Source organism: Colius striatus, chromosome W, assembly GCF_028858725.1.
Source record: "Colius striatus isolate bColStr4 chromosome W, bColStr4.1.hap1, whole genome shotgun sequence".
NCBI classification, from domain to species: domain Eukaryota; kingdom Metazoa; phylum Chordata; class Aves; order Coliiformes; family Coliidae; genus Colius; species Colius striatus.
In genome coordinates, this window is record NC_084789.1 from 15,066,930 (window position 1) to 15,094,860 (window position 27,931).

General features: G+C 47.9%; 1 protein-coding gene and 1 long non-coding RNA gene across 2 annotated transcripts; both read left to right on the forward strand.

The window, feature by feature from the left end:
- The first annotated feature begins 1,679 nt into the window (after positions 1–1,679).
- LOC133628623 (uncharacterized) lies at positions 1,680–4,857 on the forward strand. Its single transcript, XM_062017039.1, is given in 4 exon segments — positions 1,680–1,979; positions 1,981–2,174; positions 3,522–3,660; positions 4,533–4,857. Coding segments are annotated over 4 exon segments (783 nt in total). The 3' UTR covers positions 4,683–4,857.
- A 5,838-nt stretch (positions 4,858–10,695) lies between these two features.
- LOC133628457 (uncharacterized) lies at positions 10,696–27,883 on the forward strand. The gene is made up of 2 exons (XR_009820694.1): positions 10,696–10,901; positions 27,559–27,883. It is a non-coding gene; the product is annotated as an uncharacterized LOC133628457 (long non-coding RNA).
- Positions 27,884–27,931: the final 48 nt, after the last annotated feature.

A 27,931-nucleotide genomic window follows, 5' to 3' on the forward strand; every position in this document is an offset into this window, starting at 1 on the left:
GCTGGTGAATATTGGAGGGGTCACCTCCTCCGAGCTCAAGAGCAGCCCGTCCCAACGAACAGGAAGTCGAGCAAAAATGCCAGGAGGCCTGCGTGGATGAGCAAGGAGCTCCTGGCCAAACTCGAGGACAAAAAAAAGGAAGCCTGCCAAGGGTGGAAGCAAGGACGGGTCACCTGGGGAGAATACAGAGACATTGGTCCGAGCATGCAGGGCTGAGATTAGGAGAGCTGGAATTCCCAACTGGATTTGAATCTGGCAAGGGATGTCAAAGACAACAAGAAGGGCTTCTATAAGTACATAGGTGACAAAAGGAAGGCGGTGTAAAACGTGGGCCCTCTGCTGAATGAGGCAGGGGGACCTGGTGACACAGGACATGGAAAAGGCTGTGGGACTGCAGCGGCCGCTTCTCTCCCTTCCCCCCCTGCTGGTACGTGCCGCCCTTTCTCTTCCGTCCTGGGACTTCGAGGCGACCCGCTGAAGGAAAAATGGTGTCCACCTGCCCCAACTGCACGGCTGTGGCTGCAAACTAAACGGAAGCACTACGGCCTACCTATGCCGACGTCTGTCCCCAAACAGACCTCCCAGGGACTGATATAGCTGTCTAGACCTCGCGCTGCATGGAGCGTCGGTACCTGGAAGCCCCCCTAGCGCCGGAAGGCAGCGGTGGATGTCATAGCTACAAGCGTGCCCAGCTGGAAGATCTCCTTGGAGAAGTAGCTACGTTACAAGAGGAGCTTGACAAGCAGCACGGTATCCAGGAACGTGAGGAGGAGATCGCTATGTCATATTGTACACTGCCTCAGGCTGAGCGGCAGCCTCCCCTAAGACTGCGCAAGAGCCTGAAGCCAACCTCGAGGTGACTTGACACAAGTAACTCAGGAGTTGAAGGACACTGGATGCTTGTCGTTGCTCGGGGTGGAAGGAAGAACCCTCCCCCATGTCCTGAAGTGTCCCTACGTAACAGACAGGACGCCCTGGGGTTGGAGACTGAAGAGCATGTGAGTAAGGGACAGGAGCCAGGACAAGCCGACCGTGCAAAGCTGTCCCAACCACCCACTCGCATGAGAACCAGGGCCACCAGAGAAGCACGTAAGGATTTTAGTAATTGGCGATTCCCTACTGAGAGGCGCCGAAGTGCCCATTTGCCGTCCAGACGACTTTCTGTAGAGAAGTCTGTTGCCTACCAGCAGCTCGCATTTGTGGCCTCCCCGAGAGGCAGCTGAGCCTGGTGAACCCGACAGATTATCTATCCTCTATTTTTCTGAAAGCCTCCTACCCAGCTTAGCGCAAATCCTATCTTGACCTGCCCTCCAGCATTCACGACGCCAGTGGTGAACGCAGGCTAAGTATTTTATTTTCTCCCAGGAAATGTCGAGCTTAGAAATGTCTGCGTTCCCTGAAGCGGGGCTTTTGGGGAACAATTTAGAGCAACTTCTGTTGCTTCTGCAAAATGTTATGAAAAGTTAAGGCCTGCGCTGCCCTGCCCTGCCCTGGCAAAAGCAGTCGTTTGACTGGAGGGAGCAGCACCAAAGAGCTACAAGCACGTTTGGGATGGACTTGATGCGGTAATAAAGAACAAGAAACGGTACTTCTAGCTACGGTGGCCTCTTCTGAGACCTCGTGTCCTGGCCAGGTGTTCATGGCGCTACACAGAGCGGATCCGTCCGCGGACTCGCCGAATGTGTTCTCTCCCCGCCTCCAGGTTGGATCCCTCCGCGCGCCGGGGACACGCAAACTCCCTGCGCGCCGGTAGGCACCGGGCCGACGAGGGGCGGGGACAAGCGAAAACGACAGGCGAGACAGCCAATGGAGACGCAGGATCGGCCGGCGGCCATCTGGCGTCCCAATGGACGCCGCCGAGGGCCTGGCCGAGTGGAGGAAGCGAGGGGGCGACAAAGGGCCTTGTCGTGGTTGACGAGATCATCGGGGTGCGAGCCGCGCGGCCCGGTGGCGCCGGTACCGTCTTCGGAACGATCATCGTCCAGGCGCTTCCCCGCCAACGTCACCTACGAGGACGAGGAGATAGCCGTGACTTTGCTCTGCGCGCGCTTCCTCTTCCCTTGTCCCCGTCCCCCTTGCCCCCGCGCTCGCAGGCACTCTGAGCCGAGGACCGGCGTTGCGCGGTGCCCGGCAGCGCGGCAGGGCGGCTTGGCGGCGTTGCGGCGGGTGACCCTGTGAAGGGACTGGGGACGGACGGACGGGGCCTCTCTGGGTTGCGGCGCTCTCTGCTGCACCATCCCTAAACCATCGCGCTTTTTCCGTGTGCCACCCACTCCCGCCACATTTTCCACGGCTGCCGCGGCGCGTACTGGGTTGCTGGTGCTGCCGGGCTCGCCTCGGTTCCCAGCCCCACCGTGTCGTGTGTGCGCGCGCCCACGCGTAGAGGACGGCCTCTGAAGGTAAGGCACTTTGCGGCAGCCGCAGACGTTTTCCGCGTGATTTCCCTTTGGCACTGCAAGTCGCGCCACGTTTGCTGCCGAGGGACGGGAGCGGTCTTACCTCGTGTAGGATGAAAGTCCTGTAATGTTAGATTAAGCACCCGCAGACGGTCTGCTGGGGGATTCCAAGTGGATGGATGGATGGATGGATGGATGGAAACAGTCAACGTCCGAGTAGTGACCGTCATGAGTTAGTTCTGCATAGGAGAAATGCAAATCTTGGTGCGCCTCGTAATAGCATTATAGAGTTTTTACCGCTCTGCTGTGCTAGGCTTATGTTCTGAACCCCTAAACTGGATTATCAAGGCAAAGAATTACAGCTTTTATTCTTTTTCTCGGCGGGCGGAGATGGGGGGGGAAATAGAAATTGATCATCCTGCAGGCTGCAAAAGCTTCCCAGATGCTGTTTCTGTGGTGAAGTGGGACCATGATAACATGTATGCTTGCAAGATTCATGGATGCTGGTGCACCAGAACTGGAGTGAGCTGCTTACACTGTAGGGGAAAAAAAAATGCAGCCATTTCCCAACCAGTGTTTACTTTGAGTTAGTATTTTGTATGATTTTGTTATTAAAATGCTGAAGATTAACAGTTAGGGATGTCTTCTGCGTTTGAAGGTGGGGTTTGCGTGCAGTATAGAAGACGGCCTCGTACTATGCACTTGCAGGCTTGCTGTGACTATGCTGTTGTTCAGTACTTGGTCTCCTGCCATACCATGGAAAATGAGTGGCTGCTGATCTTCCGCTTCACTAAGTTGTTGACTGATTCAGTTAAGCTATTTGTTTCCTGCCTCTGTGTGGACCACGTCAAATAGAAAAACTGCTTAGCAAATGATCACTCCAAATTCAAACGTACTGGAGGTCACTAATCTGAAAGCACTGGCCTGTCTCCTTGCCCCCATCATCTTGCACGCTGAGTCTCACTTCCAAAGGGGGCTCTGTGAATGTACTTTGTGTACAGAAAGTATTCATATTGCGTAAGAATAAGCAACGTTTTGGCTTGTTTTTTGGGCCTCTGGTAACCTGCTTCCGTACGAGTTCAGTGGGACATGTTGAATTGCTGAAGCTATTACCTTTCTCTGAAGCCAATTGCGTTTTAACGGTTTGCTCTTCCTCCGGGGCCTTGTGTTCCTCAATCTTTCACCCCAAGCTCTGAAGCGTTTCCTAGTCATGCCTAAGGAGCCAATTATCAGGTGGCCTGAAGCAGAAGATTGTGGTGAATCTGTAAGTACTGCCGAAGCTTTCTGTACGCTAAACCGTATCTGTAACTAGTCCCTAATTTCCCAGACTCTTTCCCATCCCCCCTTTTCCTCTTGATAGGACACAGTAGGCTATTTTGGGGGATGGATAGTTGGGTGTGTGGTTGCCTCTAGCTTGTAATGGAGTAGAGCTTTTTGACTAAAAGTAGGGATATAAAGCAATGCTCATCCCTGGGTATGTACTTCCGGTGCAAAACGCGATGGTGTTTTGCAGCGCAGTCTGATGCCCATCGTCATGGTTTAGAGGAGAGTAGTAGTACTTCTCCTGACACGGAGAAGAGGGCTTGGGGTTTTCGGCAGGTCAGGGGTAAGGAAGGGCAAAGCTGGTTGAGAGGTGCCGGACGCTTCACTTAGCCGTGAAAGCGGAGTTCAAAGACTCTGTATAACCAACGCAAAAGGCAGCCTAAATGTTCTTTTCCACCAGATTTGCCTATGTTGCCTGAAGATATGATGGGGGCTTTAACCTGGAGACAAACTTAACTTCTGTGGCTGTTTTGTAGTTCCTTACTGTCTGGCTTGAAAAAAATTGCATAGCTCCCACCCCCTCCCCCCCCATTTCACCTCCCCCCTTCCCCACCATAGTGTGCCCAGTCGCACTTTGTAGCCTCCTTGGAAAAGGACATTTGCAGGCAGCAGCACAGACAGTGATTTGAAGCACAATGTTTGAATTGCTAGGAATTGGCTACCCGGTTTCTCTGGGTGGTTCTCTGATCTCGTTCCTTCCCTTCCTGCCCTCTCCCCTCTTTGTGTTGGCATTTTATTTTATTTTATTTTATTTTATTTTATTTTATTTTATTTTATTTTATTTCATTTATGGTTTTGTACTTCTTTCTCCAGCTTCTTGGGCATTTAATGATTGTTGGCAAGGAGCGTGCTGCTCACCTGGGCCTGACCAATGGATTCCGGAGGGTTGTGAACGAAGGGCCGGAGGATGGCCAGTCTGTGTATCACGTACGTCTACGTCAGTTGGGCTGGCCACCTGGCTAAGAGTTTTTCACCGCAGGAGTTGCTGCACATGTACACGTCGCCACTGCATGGATTTCGACTGTTGCCCATCAATCTAGCCTCTGTCGATGTCTGATTTTTCTGTGACGTGTGTCTGTGGAAGGTAATAAAGCTTTGAGCAGCAGTTGCACAATAAAGATCGAGCATGGGGATATCATCTCTGTCTCGCGTGTCTTACTGAGGGAAATAGTTCTGCAAGTTACAGTGGAGTCTCCTGGGAGCGTAAGTATGCGGAATGTTTCATTCTGTTAACAGCGTTCTATAGATAGATAATGATTTGCCCAGTCATCTGAAGCGTGACACTGGAACCGCTTAGCAGTCTCCCGCGTCTTGTAGGGAGCAAACCCTTAGCTTTTTGGAAGTGGCACGCAAATGTACATAAATCCAGTGGGGGCTGTTGCTAAAACTTGAGGAAATTCCGTACGTGACGCTACAGGCATGCCATGCTGGGTGGTTTTGACAGAGTGCAACGTGTTGGAAGTGTCCAAGACCTGTTGGAGCATTTTATCGATGTCTGTGTGATCAGGCCCCCTTAATGTCCCTTTTCTGGTGAGGAGGGATATGGTGGGAGAAAAGGATGGGTCTGAAGTGCAGCTGGGGTGCTTCTGTAGTAGAGCGGACTGTCTCTTTCGTCAATTTGGGTCGACTGTCCTGGCTCTATCCTGTCCCACCTCTTGCCCAGCACCAGCTTACTTGGGGGGTGGGGGAGGTTGGAGGGACAGCCAACAGTGATGGGGGAGCACTGCTAAACAGTAGTCAAAACCTTGGTGTGATATCAAGCCCCTTCTAGATACACCTACAAAGCACAGCACCTGTGCAAGCATATTTAAGAAAGGGCAAAAGGCTGTTGGGCAGGTATTTCCCTGCTGCCCGCGCAGCCGGCAGGTGAGTATTTCCTGAAGGAACTTTTTCATCCTCTTTTTTTTCTTTTGTTGTTTCCCCCTGTCCTGTTGAGGAGGAGCATTGAGAGAGCAGCTGGGTGGGCCCTGGCAGCCGGCCAAGATCAACCCCTCCCAAAGAGGAAAAAGCACGTTCGTCCATGTAGAAGTTGAAGGGGGTCGGTGGTTTAAAGAATGATAGTGACTGGGGTAGACACGGGACATTTTGGAGATAGGAAAGTTGGGAAATATCTGGGGATTGAGTCACTTTAGGGAGTGGGGGGGGAAATGTCAAGAGAAAAAAACGCCTCTTTCTGAGCAAGGAGAGGTTCTGGTGAGAAAAGGGACCTAGACTCCATTCTTTTTTTCACTTGGTAATAAAAATGACACCTGGAACTCCTGTGTGCAGAGGGATGAAAATGTGCGGAGCCTGTTGGATGCTTTGTGTGTGCGTGTTGGAAACCCAGGAATCTGTAAAGAGGTCACAGAGTAGATGTGAGCTTGGTTAACTGAGTCTTGGTAAATTGATTAAAACAACCTTAGAGAAGGCAATGCCTTGAGATGTGAAGGGTAAAAGGACAATAAGTAAGGCTGGAGATGTAGTTCCCACCCCTTTCGTTGGGAAGGATGGGGACCGAATGTTGATTTGACTGAAGCACAGGTACCAATCCGTCTTCTGTAACTGAAATTTCAGTAGCAAAGGAGCCCCAAAGCTGAGGATTGGGCCCCAGTGAGGCTTTTGATACTGTCCAGGTTTCCCCTAGCAATGACCCCAGAGCTCTGAGGGCAATAGTGAAGGGCATGGGGGTCCAGGTGGTGTTCTCCTCAATCCTGCCAGGGTGAGGGGAAAGGGTGGGAGGAGGGCATTGATAATGGGGGTCAATAATTGGCTGTGGAGCTGGTGCTGACGAGAGGGTTTTGGGTTCTGTGACCCTGTTTGTGGATCAGCATATGCTTGGGAGAGAGGGGATCCGCCTCCCTAAGCGGGACAAAGGTGTTTTTGCCAGTAGGAAAGCTGACCTCATTAGGAGGGCTTTAAAGTAAGAAGGAGGAGCGGGAGGGAGAGAATAACCAGCAGCCCTGAGAGGAAGTGACAAACAGGGTCGCAGAGCAAAGGGCGGGCGATCGGTCATGTGACAGGAAGGGATGGCAAAATCAACAAAACAGGACTTAAGCAGGCTCACCTCCAGCATTCACATGTAAGCAAAGGCAGGGCCTACGAGGCACCGTCGTCGTGGCAAAATCCCCCAAAGCCTTTTCTGGGGAGTCAACACGATGGGGTGCCTCTCTGAAGTGCCTGTACAGTAACACGTGCAGTATGGGGAATAAGCATGAGCAGTCAGAGATGCGTGTGCAGTTGCAGGGCTACGATCTTGTTGGGATCACGGAGACGTGGTGGGGTGGGGTGGCTCCTGTGACTCATTAGGAAGGAGAGGCTGGGAAGATGAGGATTAAAGGGAAGACGGGTAAGGTGGCCTTGTAGTGGGTTGCCACCCGACCAGGAAGAACAAGCGGATGAGGCCCTCTACAGACAGACAGGAGCAGCCTCGCCTTCGCAGGCCCTGGTCCTTACGGGGGACTTCACCCCAATCAATATCTGCTGGAAGGATAGCGCTGCAGGGCATAATGCAATCTAGGAGGTTCCTGGAGTGCATCAATGACAGCTTCCTCCCCCAAGTGATGGAGGAGCCAAGGAGGAGAGGTGTTCTGCTGAGCCTCCTACTGACCATCAAGGAAGGGCTCGTTGGGGATGTGAAGGTCAAAGGCAGCCTTGGCTGCAGTGACCATGAGACAGCGGAGCTCAGGATCCCGAGAGGTGGGTAAAAAGTAAGCTCACAACCTTGGACGTTCAGGAGAGACGACTGTGGCCTCTTCAGGCATCTGCTCTGAAGCGTCCCGAGGGATCAGGCCCTGGAGGGAAGAGAGGCCCCAGAAAGCTGGTGAATATTGGAGGGGTCACCTCCTCCGAGCTCAAGAGCAGCCCGTCCCAACGAACAGGAAGTCGAGCAAAAATGCCAGGAGGCCTGCGTGGATGAGCAAGGAGCTCCTGGCCAAACTCGAGGACAAAAAAAAGGAAGCCTGCCAAGGGTGGAAGCAAGGACGGGTCACCTGGGGAGAATACAGAGACATTGGTCCGAGCATGCAGGGCTGAGATTAGGAGAGCTGGAATTCCCAACTGGATTTGAATCTGGCAAGGGATGTCAAAGACAACAAGAAGGGCTTCTATAAGTACATAGGTGACAAAAGGAAGGCGGTGTAAAACGTGGGCCCTCTGCTGAATGAGGCAGGGGGACCTGGTGACACAGGACATGGAAAAGGCTGTGGGACTGCAGCGGCCGCTTCTCTCCCTTCCCCCCCTGCTGGTACGTGCCGCCCTTTCTCTTCCGTCCTGGGACTTCGAGGCGACCCGCTGAAGGAAAAATGGTGTCCACCTGCCCCAACTGCACGGCTGTGGCTGCAAACTAAACGGAAGCACTACGGCCTACCTATGCCGACGTCTGTCCCCAAACAGACCTCCCAGGGACTGATATAGCTGTCTAGACCTCGCGCTGCATGGAGCGTCGGTACCTGGAAGCCCCCCTAGCGCCGGAAGGCAGCGGTGGATGTCATAGCTACAAGCGTGCCCAGCTGGAAGATCTCCTTGGAGAAGTAGCTACGTTACAAGAGGAGCTTGACAAGCAGCACGGTATCCAGGAACGTGAGGAGGAGATCGCTATGTCATATTGTACACTGCCTCAGGCTGAGCGGCAGCCTCCCCTAAGACTGCGCAAGAGCCTGAAGCCAACCTCGAGGTGACTTGACACAAGTAACTCAGGAGTTGAAGGACACTGGATGCTTGTCGTTGCTCGGGGTGGAAGGAAGAACCCTCCCCCATGTCCTGAAGTGTCCCTACGTAACAGACAGGACGCCCTGGGGTTGGAGACTGAAGAGCATGTGAGTAAGGGACAGGAGCCAGGACAAGCCGACCGTGCAAAGCTGTCCCAACCACCCACTCGCATGAGAACCAGGGCCACCAGAGAAGCACGTAAGGATTTTAGTAATTGGCGATTCCCTACTGAGAGGCGCCGAAGTGCCCATTTGCCGTCCAGACGACTTTCTGTAGAGAAGTCTGTTGCCTACCAGCAGCTCGCATTTGTGGCCTCCCCGAGAGGCAGCTGAGCCTGGTGAACCCGACAGATTATCTATCCTCTATTTTTCTGAAAGCCTCCTACCCAGCTTAGCGCAAATCCTATCTTGACCTGCCCTCCAGCCCTCAGGCCGCCAGTGGTGAACGCAGGCTAAGTATTTTATTTTCTCCCAGGAAATGTCGAGCTTAGAAATGTCTGCGTTCCCTGAAGCGGGGCTTTTGGGGAACAATTTAGAGCAACTTCTGTTGCTTCTGGGAAATGTTCTGAAAAGTTAAGGCCTTCGCTGCGCTGCCCTGCCCTGGCAAAAGCAGTCGTTTGACTGGAGGGAGCAGCACCAAAGAGCTACAAGCACGTTTGGGATGGACTTGATGCGGTAATAAAGAACAAGAAACGGTACTTCTAGCTACGGTGGCCTCTTCTGAGACCTCGTGTCCTGGCCAGGGGTTCGCGGCGCTACACAGAGCGGATCCGTCCGCGGACTCGCCGAATGTGTTCTCTCCCCGCCTCCAGGTTGGATCCCTCCGCGCGCCGGGGACACGCAAACTCCCTGCGCGCCGGTAGGCACCGGGCCGACGAGGGGCGGGGACAAGCGAAAACGACAGGCGAGACAGCCAATGGAGACGCAGGATCGGCCGGCGGCCATCTGGCGGCCCAATGGACGCCGCCGAGGGCCTGGCCGAGTGGAGGAAGCGAGGGGGCGACAAAGGGCCTTGTCGTGGTTGACGAGATCATCGGGGTGCGAGCCGCGCGGCCCGGTGGCGCCGGTACCGTCTTCGGAACGATCATCGTCCAGGCGCTTCCCCGCCAACGTCACCTACGAGGACGAGGAGATAGCCGTGACTTTGCTCTGCGCGCGCTTCCTCTTCCCTTGTCCCCGTCCCCCTTGCCCCCGCGCTCGCAGGCACTCTGAGCCGAGGACCGGCGTTGCGCGGTGCCCGGCAGCGCGGCAGGGCGGCTTGGCGGCGTTGCGGCGGGTGACCCTGTGAAGGGACAGGGGACGGACGGACGGGGCCTCTCTGGGTTGCGGCGCTCTCTGCTGCACCATCCCTAAACCATCGCGCTTTTTCCGTGTGCCACCCACTCCCGCCACATTTTCCACGGCTGCCGCGGCGCGTACTGGGTTGCTGGTGCTGCCGGGCTCGCCTCGGTTCCCAGCCCCACCGTGTCGTGTGTGCGCGCGCCCACGCGTAGAGGACGGCCTCTGAAGGTAAGGCACTTTGCGGCAGCCGCAGACGTTTTCCGCGTGATTTCCCTTTGGCACTGCAAGTCGCGCCACGTTTGCTGCCGAGGGACGGGAGCGGTCTTACCTCGTGTAGGATGAAAGTCCTGTAATGTTAGATTAAGCACCCGCAGACGGTCTGCTGGGGGATTCCAAGTGGATGGATGGATGGATGGATGTGTGATAAATGAAGTATCCCCGAGCAGGATTCTGGTTGAGTTTAGGAATTTATTGGATGAATAAGAGCAAGCAAACAGCGCTGGGTGCACTGAGAGCCTCTGCTCTATCAGGACGCACACCCGTCACATCCCGAGTTCGCATTAAGTAGGGAAGGCCTTATACGTATTCATGACTTTTCCTCGAAGGGGCTGAAAAATGTTAATCATTTCTGGGAAAGGGTCCTCTGCTTCTCGCGCATGCTTTGTTCCATCTTGGGGGTCTTTTTCACCCTCTTTAGGTGGTCGTCGGAGGAAGTCAGTAGTCTTCCTCACGGTGTCCCCCAGGCGACCTCCATGTGTATATCTCTGCAAAACTGGTTCAAGCTAATCTCCCCAAAGCATCTGCCAAGCTGCCGTTACAAGAAGCAGAAACACCCTCCTTATCAAAACCTGGTTCAAGCTAGTCTTCCAGGACACCTGTCAAGCTGCCGTTACGAAAAGCAAGAACAAGTTACACAAGAACAAATAAAGCTACCAAAAATTATCATCCATATTCGTTGATCCACATTGACACGAATCAAGGGAACACATTTCACAATCCCCCATTTTCTTTTTGATACTATTGATTCGTGTTTTAGCTTCTAACTGAGTTAATACTTGTTTGATTGATATCAATTTTGGATCTTCCTTCAATTTTAATATCATCAAAGGGTTGGTTTTACCGCTTACTGCTTTTTCAGGATCGATGGGCATAGCAGTAATTTGCATACCTTGGATTATAGAGCGGATTAGTCTAATCAAACACGGGATCATACAAGGTAAAAACAATAAGCTTAATATTGAACACAATATCATAAATCCTAATTTCTTCCACCAAACACCGCCAAATAAATTATCCCACCAGTCATTCTTCAAAATTGAGTCCCATCGTTGTACAGGTACATGTGCGACTCGTTTAATTTCATCTGCTATCTTTGTAATTGTATCCCCATGATCATCAATTTCTATACAACATTCAGATGTATTAAATTTTCCACACACGCCTCCTTCTGCTGCCAGTAGATAATCCAAGGCTAGCTGATTCTGATACACAGCTGCTCGAGTTTGAGATAATTGTTTTGCTACTAATTCTAAAGCCCAAGCAGTTTGATTAGTAATTATTTCAACTACTGCTTGTAACCGAATGATGCGGTTTAGCATGTAGATAGGAGTTCTATAACCCCAACTTCCATCTTGTGCCCATGTAGCTGGGTCATAATAATTAATGATTCGTTCAGGGGGCCATTCATTATCTTTCCACTTTTGTGCTCCCCCTATTAATATATTTCTCTTTCTTCGGTTCAGGGTCTCATACAAAGGTATTCCCAAATGATTATTTTTCATTTTTGGCAGCAAGAAAAAGGCGGGTTGGATCATTCCAATGGTACAGCTACCTCTCCATCTCTTTGGTAATTCGTTATATGCTCTTTGCCCACATATCCAAAATAGCCCATCAGGAGACTTCCAATTGCTATTTGTTTTTCTAGGGTTTTCCCAAAAGGACTTCAAATCCCTAATTTCTTCAAATGGGTTTGCATTCATTTTGTTTTTCCAACATTGAGTTTGATTGCCAGGGCAGTTGGTAGTCCAATACCCATCGGGTGACTTTGGCCACCAGGTACTACTTGTTGAGTTAGTGGTCAAGATCATTTTGCAAGGTGTATGTCCAACATATTGTGTAAAATTACTGCTATTTCTAGATATACAAAACTGGCCTATTACTTCATGACTTAGCACCCATCCTTCAGGTCTGTTTGTGCTGGATTTATGGGTGTTGTTCCATTCCAATAATTGTTGGGGTTCCACACTCTCTCCTCTCCATGGCCACTGCTCAGTCATCTGAGACCCTCCACATATCCAACAAGAGGATACATTCAATTCTGTAGCTATTTTCTGCATCAAATCTACAAATAAATTCTGTCCTTTAGTTGGTAAATCCCATGTGCTCATCCTTTCTTTGAGTTTTTCATATAATGATTTTGAAGTTGAAGGAGGTCGTTTGCGATTTGTTTTTAATCTTTGTGTAACATTCTTTACTAATTCTTCTTTAAATCTATCTTGTTGTCCTCCTCCATCTGAATACCCCCACATTCCTCCTTGAGTGAAACATATATATTTCTCTCCCTTGGGACAAGTTCCATAGCCATAGACTACTCTTCCTGTCTTGTCGCCAAGATTCTCAGCTACCCAAAGAGTCAATCCCGCTGTTTGGCATTTTTCCAATTGAGTTCTTTTATAACACCCAGCATTTATGTGGGTATGATAGGCCAGAGTTGACACCGTTTGTTTCCCATATGCCACTTGTTGGTAGCATTTGGAGCACGAATCGGCTGAAACTCCATGTATGATTAGGTTGATCCATACAAACAAAATTAAACCCCACCTTTTTACTCCTCTGCCTCCACCGCCTACTGGGGTGCTTCCAGCAGCGGGGTTATTCATCTTCACGGCAGCAGGGGTATTCTTCAGGGGTCTCATATGGATCATGCTAGATGAGACTCATATGGTTTTTGCCAAACTTCAGTATTAAAGGGATTAACCGGTTTATTTAGTTCAGTTTCTAACACGTGGCCTAACAATCCTTTAAACTTGTGTGGGGTTTCTCCCTACCTTATTGTAATAGCACTTTATATTCAAAGTGTGCTTAGGTGTTGAGGGAGGGAATTTTTTGCAAAATGATCTTACCACCACTCTCAGTTACCATCACAAAGTCTCCTTTGTTGCGTGTTCTTTCAAGATCGTCTGAAGGTCAATTTAGTCTCTCCAGGCTCAGATGCGACTTTCCATTCTTTCACTGGACCTTTTACTCGTGAAACGTGGGTCCATCCCTTTTCAGCAGTTCTCACAGCCGTCTCTGTAGTTAATAAAACAAGAAAAAGTCCCTCCCAGAGAGGAGATAAGGTTTCTTCCTTCCATGCTTTTATTAGAACTTTATCTCCTGGTTCTAATTGGTGAATTGCAAATCCAAGCGGTGGAGTCTGGGCTAACATCCCAATTTCCCTTAATTCTTTTAATCTTTTCCCAATGGTTACCACATATTTCTGGACAGTTTGATCCTCAATTACATTGTTCTCTAGAGGCATCCCTTGGGAATAGGGCATGCCATATAACATTTCATATGGTGATAATCCAGTTTCACTGTGAGGTTTAGTTCTTATATTCAGAAGTGCCAATGGCAAGCACTTTGTCCAAGACATTTGGGTCTCAATCATCAATTTAGCTAGCTGTTGTTTTATTGTTTGATTCATCCTTTCTACTTTTCCTGAACTCTGTGGGTGCCAGGGAGTATGGTATTCCCACTGGATACCTAGTGATTGGCATAATAATTTTATTACTTTAGAAGTAAAGTGCGTGCCTTGATCTGAATCTATGTACTGGATTATCCCATATCTAGGTACTAAGTGTTCTAATAAAATTTTTACTACCATCTGTGCCGTGGCTCGTGCCACAGGGTAAGCTTCTACCCATTGTGTTAAGTGATCCACGATTACTAGTAAGTATTTTACCCTTCCCACCTTGGGTAATTCTGTAAAATCAACTTGTACTCTTTCAAAAGGTCTATAAGCTGTTTTTCTTCCTCCAGTTGCTACTTGTCGAAATATTTTCTTATTTATCTTTTGACACGTTAGGCAACCCCGTGTAATTTGCTTTGTTATTTCAAAGATTCCAATACAGCCAAATTGTTTAAGAAAATGATCACTTAATGCTTTTGTACCCCAATGCGTTTGTGCATGTAAGCGTTCCATAATGTGTCTAGCAAGGGCTTTTGACAACATTTCCCTCCCATCAGGTAACATCCATTTCCCTTGTTCTAATTTGGCCCCTATTTTCTCCAACTTATTTAATTCCTCAGGGGTAAATTTCTTTTCTCTTTGTTCTTGTTCCTTTTCATTGTTGCCTCTCTTAGTTTGTACTACACAGACTTTAATCGTCTGAGCCCTGAGAGCTGCTTCCTGAGCTTCCTTATCTGCTAAGTTATTTCCTCTAGTTCGGTAATCTAATCCTTTTTGGTGTCCTCTTACATGTACTATGGCTATTTTCTTTGGTTCCCTTAGAGCTTTTAGGATTTTTATTATTAATTCTTGATGTATTAAATTCTTCCCTTGGGTATTAATTAAGCCTCTTTCTTCCCAAATTTTTCCAAAAGTGTGTACTATCCCATATGCATATTTAGAGTCCGTGAATATAGTCCCGCTCTTTCCTTTCAATAATTCTAAGGCCCTATAAAGGGCATACAACTCACAAGCTTGAGCTGACCATGTTGGGCTCACGGGTCCTGACTCTACTATGTTTAACCCTTTATTAATTATTGCATACCCCGATTTTCTCTTTCCCCCCACCATTCGAGAAGATCCGTCGATGAACAGTATTTCCCCTTCTTTTAGTTCAGTATCTCTTAAGTCAGGTCTAACTTTTGTTTGGGTCTCGATTATTTCTAAACAATTGTGTTGTAGTACCTCTAATGGTTCTCCAAATAAAAATTGTGCTGGGCTCTGTGCAGATGTTACTTTTAATTCTAGGTCAGGGGAATCTATTAATATTGCTTCATATTTTAAAATCCGACTATCCGTTAACCATTTTTCTGCTTTTTGTTGTAAAACTGTCCTAACATTATGTGGGGTGTACACCTTTAAGGGTGCACTGAAGGTAATTTTCCTGGCTTCCTCTATTAATAAAGCCGTCGCGACTAGGGCTTGCAGACAAGCAGGCCATCCTCTGCTTACTGGGTCAAGTAGTTTAGAGCAATATCCCACAGGCTTTTTGGTTCCTGCCCAGTCCTGAGTGAGGACTCCATACGCTGTTTGATTTGAGGTATTTACAAAAAGATAAAAAGGTTTCTCTAAGTCTGGGAGACTCAGTACAGGTGCTTGTATTAATGCACTTTTTATTTCCTCAAATCTCTGGTCATCTTCTGCAAGCCACTTAAGTTGGTTGTTAGTTAATTTGTTATATAAAAATTTTACTTTCTCACTATAATTTTCAAGCCATGGTCTGCAATATCCTAACAATCCTAGTATCTGCCGAATTTCTTTTTTTGTTTTTGGTGGTCTTAAAGATAAAATCGCAGATACTCGTTCAGGGTCTAATTTTTTTCTTCCTCTATTTAGCCAATGTCCTAGGTATTTTACTTCTTGTTCTACAAATTGTAATTTTGACTGGGACACTTTCAATCCTCTCTCTCCCAAAAAGTTTAACAACTTTATGGTAGCCTTTCGAGTCTCTTCCTCAGTTTCCCCTGCCACTAATAGATCATCTACATACTGCAATAATTTAATTTCTTTGGGTATTAAAAAATCCTGCAAAATTCTTTCCAAAGTTTGTCCAAATAAATTTGGTGATTCCGTAAACCCCTGTGGCAGCACAGTCCATCGTAGTTGTTGCTTTCGTCCTGTCTCAGGATCCTCCCATTCAAAAGCAAAATAATCTCTGGACCCCTCGTCCAAAGGACAAGCCCAAAATGCATCTTTTAAATCTATCACACTATACCAAGTATATTTTGGAGAAATATGACTCAATAGAGTATAAGGATTTGCCACCACAGGGAATTTAGTGATGGTTCGCTGATTTACAGCCCTTAGATCTTGTACCATTCTATATGATCCATCTGGTTTCTTTACAGGGAGGATAGGCGTATTGTGGGGTGACATACAGGGTTCCAAAGTCCCCTGTTCTAAAAGTCTGTCAACCACTGGTTTTAACCCCTTCCGACCTTCCATGGATATGGGGTATTGTTTGATTCTTATTGGACGATGTGGGTCTATTATTTGAACACTTATGGGGTCCATTTGTATTTTTCCAGTTTCTCCCTCTTTATACCATACTAAGGGATTAATATTTTTCTCATCTTCTTGTGTTAGGGGATATAACTTAATCTGTAACTTGTCCCCTTGACTCTGGATGCTTAGATTTAATTTCAGGATCAGATCTCTCCCCAGTAAATTATATTCTGCTTCAGGGAGTAACAACAAATCATTAAGGCAAATTTTCTTCTCTGACTCTATTTCTACATCTTTTAAAATGGGCACTTTAAAGGGTTCTCCTTTTGCCCCAATTACTGAAATATAATTTTTCTCTTTTTCTATCCCTTTTGGGAGCTTTTGGATGGTTGACTTTTCAGCACCTGTATCGACTAAAAATAAAACTTCTTCCTTATGGGGACCTATTAGTAATTTTATCAAGGGCTCTGTTGATGTTGAAGTCCCCAGCAAATATAGCCCCTGACTCCCCTATTCCTCTTTAAACATTTTTTCATCTTGTTCCCGTTTTCTACAATTCTTCTGAATATGCCCCTTCTTGTTACAGTAGTAACAGACGGGAATACCAGACCTCTCTCTAGAAGGTCGTCCCTGGGGTGTCATCTCTATTTTCTTTTTCCCTTTCTCCCCAGATGAGATTTCAGTTTCCTTACTCTCTCTTATGGCTGCTACAAGGATTTTTGCTTTTGCTTTTTGCTTTTCTTCATCCCTCCTTATGTAGACTTTTTGAGCTTCTCTAAGTAATTCCTCTAACCCTCTATTTTGCCAGTCTTCTAATTTTTCCAATTTTCTTCTTATATCCCCCCATGATTTTGCTACAAATTGTGTCCTAAGGAGTGCAGTCCCAGCCACTGTATTTGGATCTATTCCAGAATACATTTGTAAACTTTTTCTTAACCTTTCTAACCATTCTGTTGGTGATTCGTTTTTCCCTTGTTCCTCATTAAATGCTTTATTAATGTTTTGTCCTCGGGGGACCGCTTCTCTTATCCCTTGGATAATTAATGTTCTCAGGTCTCTCATGTTCTGCCTCCCTTGGGATTGTTGGTGATCCCAGTGAGGGTCCATATTTGGCCATTTATGATCCCCAGGAGGTCCAGCCTGATTTTGTCTTTCCCAAATTCTCATTCCAGCTTGTCTAATCATACCCCTTTCCTCAGCAGTAAATAAGATCCCTAAAATGGATTGTATTTCTTCCCAGGTATAAGTATTGGGGCCTAAGAATTGGTCTAATTTTTCAGCTACCCCAAGGGGATCATCTAATAGGGTCCCCATTTCTTTCTTAAAATTTCTTACATCTGTGGTATTTAAAGGGACTGCCACAAACCCAATGCCTCCCTGATTACCTCCGAGGGGTACCTCTCGTAAGGGATATAGAGAAGCTCCCTCAGATGTGGCAGTCCTACTTCTCGTACATGCAGCTGGAGGTAGATCTAATTCCGGTGCTGTTGGTGGTGGAGGCAGGGGCAACGGTGGTGCTGGTGGAGGTACTACGGCCACTAGAGGGGGAGCCGCCGCCGCAGGTGGATTGTTAGGATATGGAGGCGGTAAGTTATTCAGTGGCTCCCATTTATCATCTTTTTCCTTTACTTTTCCATTTTTATCCCCTTCTTCTTCCTCAAACTTTTCATCTGCTTTCAATGTAAGTATTGAGGCCGGAAAAGGACGTGAAGTCCTCATCCATAATCCTGCATAATCACTTTCCTCCTGACAAGCAGGTTCCTTTGAATTAACGTATATATTTAAGGCCTCGCAAATCCAGTCCTCAAAAGATCCAAAAACAGGCCAAAAGATATGTGGCTTTAAAGGTTTCTTTGGCCATTCAATCATACAATATTGGACTAATTTTAATTTACTTTTTCCTTTTCTGGGGCCCCTTTCATTCCAATCTCTAATCATTATTCCTAATGGACTTTCTGATGGTATGTCTGGTAATTTGCTCCCTTTCTTTAGGTCCTGGGTCTTTGACTTTTTCTGACCCATCTAGGAATTTTACTGTGGCAATTCCTACAGCCCTTGGTTACCAGTAAGAGTGTCTTGCAGGGGGTTTAGGACCTATCACCCACCCACAAATACTATAGGAATCGCTTCGGTCCTTCACCGGCCAAGTCCCTCGCGGGAGATTGGAATCGCGGTTAGAAGACCTCCACACTCGCTTCGGAACCAGGTTCCGTCTCAGTCACACTCTTACACACACAGGCAACCGAAACCCACCCAACCGAACGGGATACACCTTAAATACTTACGACTCCGTCGTCTTCGTTCGGATCTTCGCGCGCAGAATTATGGGCAAAATAAACTGCTGCAGCCGACAAGGGAGCTCATAAAAATCAAATTCTTTGCTTGCCCCTATTCAGGTTCAGACTGGTGTTAGTCCTGACCCGACCTGATCAGGAGCCACCAAATGGTGGGGCGCCCCTCCTAAATCAAGTCAGAATTCAGGAACCAAGACCATCCCGGACGAGCCCCCAATTGTGATAAATGAAGTATCCCCGAGCAGGATTCTGGTTGAGTTTAGGAATTTATTGGATGAATAAGAGCAAGCAAACAGCGCTGGGTGCACTGAGAGCCTCTGCTCTATCAGGACGCACACCCGTCACATCCCGAGTTCGCATTAAGTAGGGAAGGCCTTATACGTATTCATGACTTTTCCTCGAAGGGGCTGAAAAATGTTAATCATTTCTGGGAAAGGGTCCTCTGCTTCTCGCGCATGCTTTGTTCCATCTTGGGGGTCTTTTTCACCCTCTTTAGGTGGTCGTCGGAGGAAGTCAGTAGTCTTCCTCACGGTGTCCCCCAGGCGACCTCCATGTGTATATCTCTGCAAAACTGGTTCAAGCTAATCTCCCCAAAGCATCTGCCAAGCTGCCGTTACAAGAAGCAGAAACACCCTCCTTATCAAAACCTGGTTCAAGCTAGTCTTCCAGGACACCTGTCAAGCTGCCGTTACGAAAAGCAAGAACAAGTTACACAAGAACAAATAAAGTTACCAAAAATTATCATCCATATTCGTTGATCCACATTGACACGAATCAAGGGAACACATTTCACAGATGGAAACAGTCAACGTCCGAGTAGTGACCGTCATGAGTTAGTTCTGCATAGGAGAAATGCAAATCTTGGTGCGCCTCGTAATAGCATTATAGAGTTTTTACCGCTCTGCTGTGCTAGGCTTATGTTCTGAACCCCTAAACTGGATTATCAAGGCAAAGAATTACAGCTTTTATTCTTTTTCTCGGCGGGCGGAGATGGGGGGGGAAATAGAAATTGATCATCCTGCAGGCTGCAAAAGCTTCCCAGATGCTGTTTCTGTGGTGAAGTGGGACCATGATAACATGCATGCTTGCAAGATTCATGGATGCTGGTGCACCAGAACTGGAGTGAGCTGCTTACACTGTAGGGGAAAAAAAAATGCAGCCATTTCCCAACCAGTGTTTACTTTGAGTTAGTATTTTGTATGATTTTGTTATTAAAATGCTGAAGATTAACAGTTAGGGATGTCTTCTGCGTTTGAAGGTGGGGTTTGCGTGCAGTATAGAAGACGGCCTCGTACTATGCACTTGCAGGCTTGCTGTGACTATGCTGTTGTTCAGTACTTGGTCTCCTGCCATACCATGGAAAATGAGTGGCTGCTGATCTTCCGCTTCACTAAGTTGTTGACTGATTCAGTTAAGCTATTTGTTTCCTGCCTCTGTGTGGACCACGTCAAATAGAAAAACTGCTTAGCAAATGATCACTCCAAATTCAAACGTACTGGAGGTCACTAATCTGAAAGCACTGGCCTGTCTCCTTGCCCCCATCATCTTGCACGCTGAGTCTCACTTCCAAAGGGGGCTCTGTGAATGTACTTTGTGTACAGAAAGTATTCATATTGCGTAAGAATAAGCAACGTTTTGGCTTGTTTTTTGGGCCTCTGGTAACCTGCTTCCGTACGAGTTCAGTGGGACATGTTGAATTGCTGAAGCTATTACCTTTCTCTGAAGCCAATTGCGTTTTAACGGTTTGCTCTTCCTCCGGGGCCTTGTGTTCCTCAATCTTTCACCCCAAGCTCTGAAGCGTTTCCTAGTCATGCCTAAGGAGCCAATTATCAGGTGGCCTGAAGCAGAAGATTGTGGTGAATCTGTAAGTACTGCCGAAGCTTTCTGTACGCTAAACCGTATCTGTAACTAGTCCCTAATTTCCCAGACTCTTTCCCATCCCCCCTTTTCCTCTTGATAGGACACAGTAGGCTATTTTGGGGGATGGATAGTTGGGTGTGTGGTTGCCTCTAGCTTGTAATGGAGTAGAGCTTTTTGACTAAAAGTAGGGATATAAAGCAATGCTCATCCCTGGGTATGTACTTCCGGTGCAAAACGCGATGGTGTTTTGCAGCGCAGTCTGATGCCCATCGTCATGGTTTAGAGGAGAGTAGTAGTACTTCTCCTGACACGGTGTGGTAGTTTGAGCCTGGCTGGATGCCAGGTGCCCACCACACCGCTTTACCCCCCACCTCCCAAGAAGCAAGCCAGGGAAGGGGAGAAAAAAAAATGGGAATCTCGTGGGTTGAGATAAAAGCAGTTTAATAAATAAGCAGCAAAGCCGCGCGCGCGGGAAGCAAAGCAGAAGCAGATAAGCTGTTACTCTCTACTTCCCATCAGCAGCGATGTCCGGCCACCTCCCGAGAAGCAGGGCTTCAGTACGCGTAGCGGTTGCTTTGGGAAGGCCAGAAATGCATCTCGCCTCCCCTTCCTGCTCCTTTTCCCCAGTTTATATTACTGAGCTGACGTCATATGGTATGGAATATCTCCTTGGTCAGCCTGGGTCAGCTGTCCTGGCCATAGTCCCTCCCAAGATCATGCCCACTCACAGCTATTGGTGAAGGTGGGGGAAGGAATGCTGGAGGGACAGCCCCGATGTTGTGCAAGCGGTAGTCATAATATTGATATCAACAGTAAGCACAGCACTGCAGGACCTGCTGTGGAAAATCACTACCGTCCCAGACCCACTACAGTCTCCACCCCTTATTCCATACCATTTATGTCATGCTCAGACAAACCATCTTAACAATCCATATACATTCTTATATACTCTCATTAACCAGTACCCCCACTCTTCAACAGACAACCATCATTCTTGTATTCCCTCTTGCATCTTGCATCAAACAAACAAACAACATTCTTATATCTTTCATCCTCTGTAGATGTTCACTGGAGCAGGTCATAACTTCTGTCTCATCCATCAAGATGAATATCCAGGCCAGGGGAAACAGTATGTTCAGTGTTGGGCACCAGCACCGGCTTGGTTTGTCCACTTGTCCGGTTTTTCTTGCAAAGTTCATCTACAACAGATAACTCACATAACAGGTTATTTTTCCCCCAAGGTTAAGTCTCCTTGAGGTACACATCGAGTTTCCCCATCCTTTCTCATCACCCACCAAGTACAGCCAGGCCCTTGAGCAAAGACAATCCCACGAATGGGCTTGCCTTTTCCCATGGGAGGTGCAACCCATACTGCCTTCCCCAGCCATTTCCCTGGGTGCACTACAGGGACCTTATCTCCTCCCACAGTGTGTAGTGGTTTTGTTTGGGCAGGACCAGGACGGTTAATTGAACCTCTGCTATTGACCAGCCAAGTGGCTTCTGCTAAATTTTTATCCCACTGCTTCCATGCCCCATTGCCCAGTGCTCTCAACATGGTCTTTAGTAACCCATTATATCTCTCAATCTTTCCAGAGGCTTGAGGGTGATAGGGGATGTGGTATATCCACTCAATGCCATGTTTCTTTGCCCAGGAGTTTATGAGATTATTTCGAAAATGAGTTCCATTATCTGATTCAATTCTTTCTGGAGTGCCGTGTCGCCACAAAACTTGCCTTTCAAGACCCAAGACAGTATTTCGGGCAGTGGCGTGGTTTACAGAGTATGTTTCCAACCAACCAGTAGTTGCTTCCACCATGGTGAGTATATACCGCTTGCCTTGATGTGTTCGTGGTAGTGGTCCAACATAGTCAATTTGCCAGGCCTCACCATACTGAAAACCCAGCCATCGGCCTCTGTTCCAGGGAGACTTGATTCGTGTGGCTCGCTTGATTGCGGCACATGTTTCACATTCATGGGTGACCTGTGTGATGGCTTCCATGGTCAAGTCCACCCCTCGATCACGAGCCCATCTATATGTTGCATCTCTTCCCAGATGTCCTGATGTTTCATGGGCCCATCGAGCTATAAATAGCTCACCTTTACGCTCCCAGTCTAGATCTACCTGAGCTAGTTCAATTTTAGCAGCTTTATCTACCTGTTGGTTATTCCATTGTTCTTCATTGGCACGGCTTTTTGGCACATGAGCATCTACATGACGTACCTTCAGAGTCATATTTTCCACCCGAGCAGCAATGTCTTGCCATAATGCAGTAGCCCAGATGGGTTTACCCTTGCGCTGCCAGTTGGTCTTCTTCCATTGCTGTAGCCATCCCCATAGAGCATTAGCCACCATCCAGGAGTCAGTGTAAAGATAGAGTACTGGCCACTTCTCTCGTTCTGCAATCTTTAGAGCTAGTTGGATAGCCTTCACTTCAGCAAACTGACTTGACTCACCTTCTCCTTCAGTGGCCTCAACAACTCGTCGTGTGGGACTCCACACAGCAGCTTTCCACTTACGATGATTTCCTACCACGCGGCAGGATCCATCAGTAAACAAAGCATAATGCCTCTCATCTTCTGACAGTTCATTATATGGTGGTGCCTCTTGGGCGCGAGCTACTTCCTCAGGCAATGCTCCAAAATCTCTGCCTTCTGGCCAGTCCATGATTTCTTCCAGGATTCCTGGGCGATTAGATTTCCCCAGCCGAGATCGTTGTGTAATCAACGCCATCCACTTACTCCATGTAGCGCTGGTTGCATGATGTATAGAAGGGGTTTTCCCTTTGAACATCCAGTGTAACACAGGCAGACGTGGTGCCAAGAGGAGATGAGCTTCTGTGCCAATGACTTCTGAAGCAGCTCGAAGTCCCTCATATGCTGCTAGTATTTCTTTTTCAGTTGGGGTGTAGTGGGCTTCCGATCCTCGATATCCTCGGCTCCAAAACCCTAATGGTCGACCTCGGATTTCTCCAGATGTTTTCTGCCAGAGGCTCCAGGTGAGACCATGCTCTCCAGCGGCAGTGTAGAGGATATTCTGCACATCTGGTCCTGTACGGATGGGCCCAAGGGCGACTGCACGAGCTATTTCCTGTTTAATTTGTTGAAAAGCTTGTTGTTGCTCAAGGCCCCACTCAAAACAGTTCTTTTTTCTGGTTACTCTAAAGAGAGGGCTCACAAGCTGACTATAACCTGGGATATGCATCCTCCAGAATCCCACAAGGCCCAGGAAAGCTTGTGTTTCTTTCTTATTAGTCGGTTGAGACATAGTAGCTATTTTATTCACAACATCCATAGGCACATGCCGACGCCCATCTTGCCATTTTATGCCCAAAAACTGTATCTCTTGTGCAGGTCCCTTTACTTTGTTTCTTTTTATAGCAAAACCAGCTTTCAGGAGAATCTGTATTATTCTTTTCCCTTTCTCAAACACTTCTTCTGCCTTGTTGCCCCATACAATTATGTCATCAATGTACTGTAAATGTTCAGGGGCATCACCCGTTTCCAGCACAGTTTGGATTAGACCATGGCAAATAGTAGGACTATGTTTCCACCCCTGGGGCAATCGATTCCAGGTATATTGGACACCTCTCCATGTGAAAGCAAATTGTGGCCTGCACTCTGCTGCCAATGGAATTGAGAAGAATGCATTAGCGATGTCAATCGTAGCATACCACTTGGCTGCTTTTGACTCCAGTTCATACTGGAGCTCTAACATGTCTGGTACAGCAGCACTCAGTGGTGGTGTCACTTCGTTCAGGCCACGATAGTCTACTGTTAACCTCCACCCTCCATCAGATTTTTTCACAGGCCATATGGGACTATTAAATGGAGAATGAGTTTTGCTAATTACTCCTTGAGCCTCCAGTTGATGAATCAACTCACGGATGGGAGCCAGGGAATCTCGGTTCGTGCGATATTGCCTCCGGTGCACTGTCCTGGTAGCAATTGGTACCTGTTGCTCTTGAACTTGCAGCAATCCCACAACAAAAGGGTCTTCTGAGAGGCCAGGTAAATTAGAGAGTTGTTTGATTTTCTCTGCATCTACAGTGGCTATACCAAAAGCCCATCGATACCCCTTGGGGTCTTTGAAGTACCCTCTCCTGAGGTAGTCTATGCCAAGAATACAAGGGGCCTCTGGACCAGTCACAATGGGGTGTTTTTTCCATTTGTCCCCTGTTAAGCTCACTTCAGCCTCTAATACAGATAATTCTTCACATCCCCCTGTCACTCCAGAGATCCAGACAGAATCTGTGCCTCTATACCTTGATGGCATCAATGTACACTGTGCCCCTGTGTCTACTAAGGCTTTATACCTTTGTGGGTTTGATGTGCCAGGCCATCGAACCCACACAGTCCAGTAGATTCGGTCATCCCTTTCCTCCTCCTGGCTGGAGGCAGGGACCCTCTATTTCTGTTCTTCATCAGAGTATTCGCTATCTGATCCTTGCAATTGCAGACCTGAAGTCTCCTCATTGGCTTCGAAGGAAGTAGTTGCAGTTCTTCTATGTCTTGGAGATTGTTGATTGTCCTCTTTTGGTTTGGCAGCCACTCTGCTGACAGCTCTCCTGGGCGGTCCTTTTCTAACAGCTGTCTTCCCCCTTAGTTCACGTACACGCGCTTCTAGCTTAAAAGTGGGTTCACCATCCCACTTCCTCATATCCTCTCCTTGGCCACGCAAAAAGAGCCAGAGTTCATTTCGCGGTGTACTCCTGCGTCTGGGACTTCCCTTTCCCCTGGTCGGGACAGTGGATGACTGAGTTCTTGAGGCAGATCTAACAATCAGGCCATCATCCCACACTGATGAGGAGGTGCAGAGGCTCTCTTCATAGTTCTGTAACCAAGAAGATACCCTCTCCACTGTTGGTATGTCCATGTCTGGATGATACACCATTGCCAGGATATTAGAATATGTAGCTGGGGCACTCTGGATCACTTTTCTCAACATGGCCCGTGTACACTGGACATCGTCTGGATCTGTGGAGACCTCGACATTATCCAGATCACCATAGATGACTTCCAACACAGCTAATTCCCTTAGATATTGGATCCCTTCATCAGCTCTAGTCCACTTTCCTCGGGCATTTACAAGGTCTTCCTTGAATGGGTATCTTGCCCGTACACTTGAGAGGAGTCGTTTCCAGAGACTACAAACTGAGGTTTTCTTTCCAATGCCTTTATCAATTCCCCGGTCCCTAGCAAGAGATCCTAGCTGTTGGGCTTCTCTGCCTTCCAATTGTTGACTGTCAGCCCCGTTATCCCAGCATCGGAGCAGCCAGGCACCAATCCGCTCACCTGGCTGGCGACTGTAATCTTTTCGCATATCTCTAAGTTCTGTTGAGGTGAGGGACCGAGTAGTTTCCATTTCCTTTTCGATTTCTTTCACTTCTCCTGATCTCCTTACCGAAGGACCAGTTTCTTCTTCTAGCCTTTCCTCTTCCTCCTCGTCTGCCCTTACTAATCGATGATATGGACTTGACCTCCTTATCCACTGCTTCTTTTTCACTACTGGGGCAACCACTGTGGTTGTTGTTTGGTTCCCTGACTCAACCATGGTAGTCTCAGGTATAGTTTGAATTTCCACCTCGGCCATAGTTCTCTGAGAGGGCTGGACTGCGACTGACTCAACTATGTTGGTCTCAGGTACCGTTTGAGTTTCCATTTCAATTACAGTTCTCTGAGAGGACTGGAATGCAGCTCGGTAGGCAGAGGCTAGGCCCCAGTATAGTGCCTGAACCTGATGGGCCTCATTAGGGTAGGTAAGACACCCTTCTATCAGGTAGCGTGTCAATAAAGCAGGGTTTTTTATCTGTTCAGATGTAAAATCCCAGATTACAGGAGGTGATAACCGTCCTAGGAATTTGCCTAAATTCATCCACATACCCTGCCACCCAGGGACTGGCCGCTTCAGGGGGCATTTTAACATGTTTCCATCACAAATTTGTACTCTCTGATACCCAGATGACTCCAGATTCCACAAGATATATAATATACCAACCATGTTAATTAGTAATATTAAAACTCTCGTATAAGGGTGACTAAGGACCTGGGAAGTCTGTGTAACAGAATTGTCTAGATCAGTCCGAGCTGAGGAGAAAGAGGTGCTTTGCCCCATGGCCTCCACAAGATAGCTCCCACAGCACACTAAATTCATCAGTAACAGAATGAGACTTGCTATTATTATTTGGGCCATCATGTTCCCAGGCCCTTTCATCCTCTTCACAAAATTATATAGCCAGCTTAGCAAAGCTATTAAGGTTAAAGCACAGCCGAGAGTCAATGTTAGGAGCATCGTGTTCCCAAACATTAGAAAGTGTAAGATAAGCTGCATAGCAGCAAGGCTCCGTGACCAGCACAGGAACTTTGCTCTCATTGGTTTACTGTAATTGCAATGCAGTTAATGTAAATCTGCTATTATCTGGCCCCACGTTGGGCGCCAAAAGGGCTGTGGTAGTTTGAGCCTGGCTGGATGCCAGGTGCCCACCACACCGCTTTACCCCCCACCTCCCAAGAAGCAAGCCAGGGAAGGGGAGAAAAAAAAATGGGAATCTCGTGGGTTGAGATAAAAGCAGTTTAATAAATAAGCAGCAAAGCCGCGCGCGCGGGAAGCAAAGCAGAAGCAGATAAGCTGTTACTCTCTACTTCCCATCAGCAGCGATGTCCGGCCACCTCCCGAGAAGCAGGGCTTCAGTACGCGTAGCGGTTGCTTTGGGAAGGCCAGAAATGCATCTCGCCTCCCCTTCCTGCTCCTTTTCCCCAGTTTATATTACTGAGCTGACGTCATATGGTATGGAATATCTCCTTGGTCAGCCTGGGTCAGCTGTCCTGGCCATAGTCCCTCCCAAGATCATGCCCACTCACAGCTATTGGTGAAGGTGGGGGAAGGAATGCTGGAGGGACAGCCCCGATGTTGTGCAAGCGGTAGTCATAATATTGATATCAACAGTAAGCACAGCACTGCAGGACCTGCTGTGGAAAATCACTACCGTCCCAGACCCACTACACACGGAGAAGAGGGCTTGGGGTTTTCGGCAGGTCAGGGGTAAGGAAGGGCAAAGCTGGTTGAGAGGTGCCGGACGCTTCACTTAGCCGTGAAAGCGGAGTTCAAAGACTCTGTATAACCAACGCAAAAGGCAGCCTAAATGTTCTTTTCCACCAGATTTGCCTATGTTGCCTGAAGATATGATGGGGGCTTTAACCTGGAGACAAACTTAACTTCTGTGGCTGTTTTGTAGTTCCTTACTGTCTGGCTTGAAAAAAATTGCATAGCTCCCACCCCCTCCCCCCCCCATTTCACCTCCCCCCTTCCCCACCATAGTGTGCCCAGTCGCACTTTGTAGCCTCCTTGGAAAAGGACATTTGCAGGCAGCAGCACAGACAGTGATTTGAAGCACAATATTTGAATTGCTAGGAATTGGCTACCCGGTTTCTCTGGGTGGTTCTCTGATCTCGTTCCTTCCCTTCCTGCCCTCTCCCCTCTTTGTGTTGGCATTTTATTTTATTTTATTTTATTTTATTTTATTTTATTTTATTTTATTTCATTTATGGTTTTGTACTTCTTTCTCCAGCTTCTTGGGCATTTAATGATTGTTGGCAAGGAGCGTGCTGCTCACCTGGGCCTGACCAATGGATTCCGGAGGGTTGTGAACGAAGGGCCGGAGGATGGCCAGTCTGTGTATCACGTACGTCTACGTCAGTTGGGCTGGCCACCTGGCTAAGAGTTTTTCACCGCAGGAGTTGCTGCACATGTACACGTCGCCACTGCATGGATTTCGACTGTTGCCCATCAATCTAGCCTCTGTCGATGTCTGATTTTTCTGTGACGTGTGTCTGTGGAAGGTAATAAAGCTTTGAGCAGCAGTTGCACAATAAAGATCGAGCATGGGGATATCATCTCTGTCTCGCGTGTCTTACTGAGGGAAATAGTTCTGCAAGTTACAG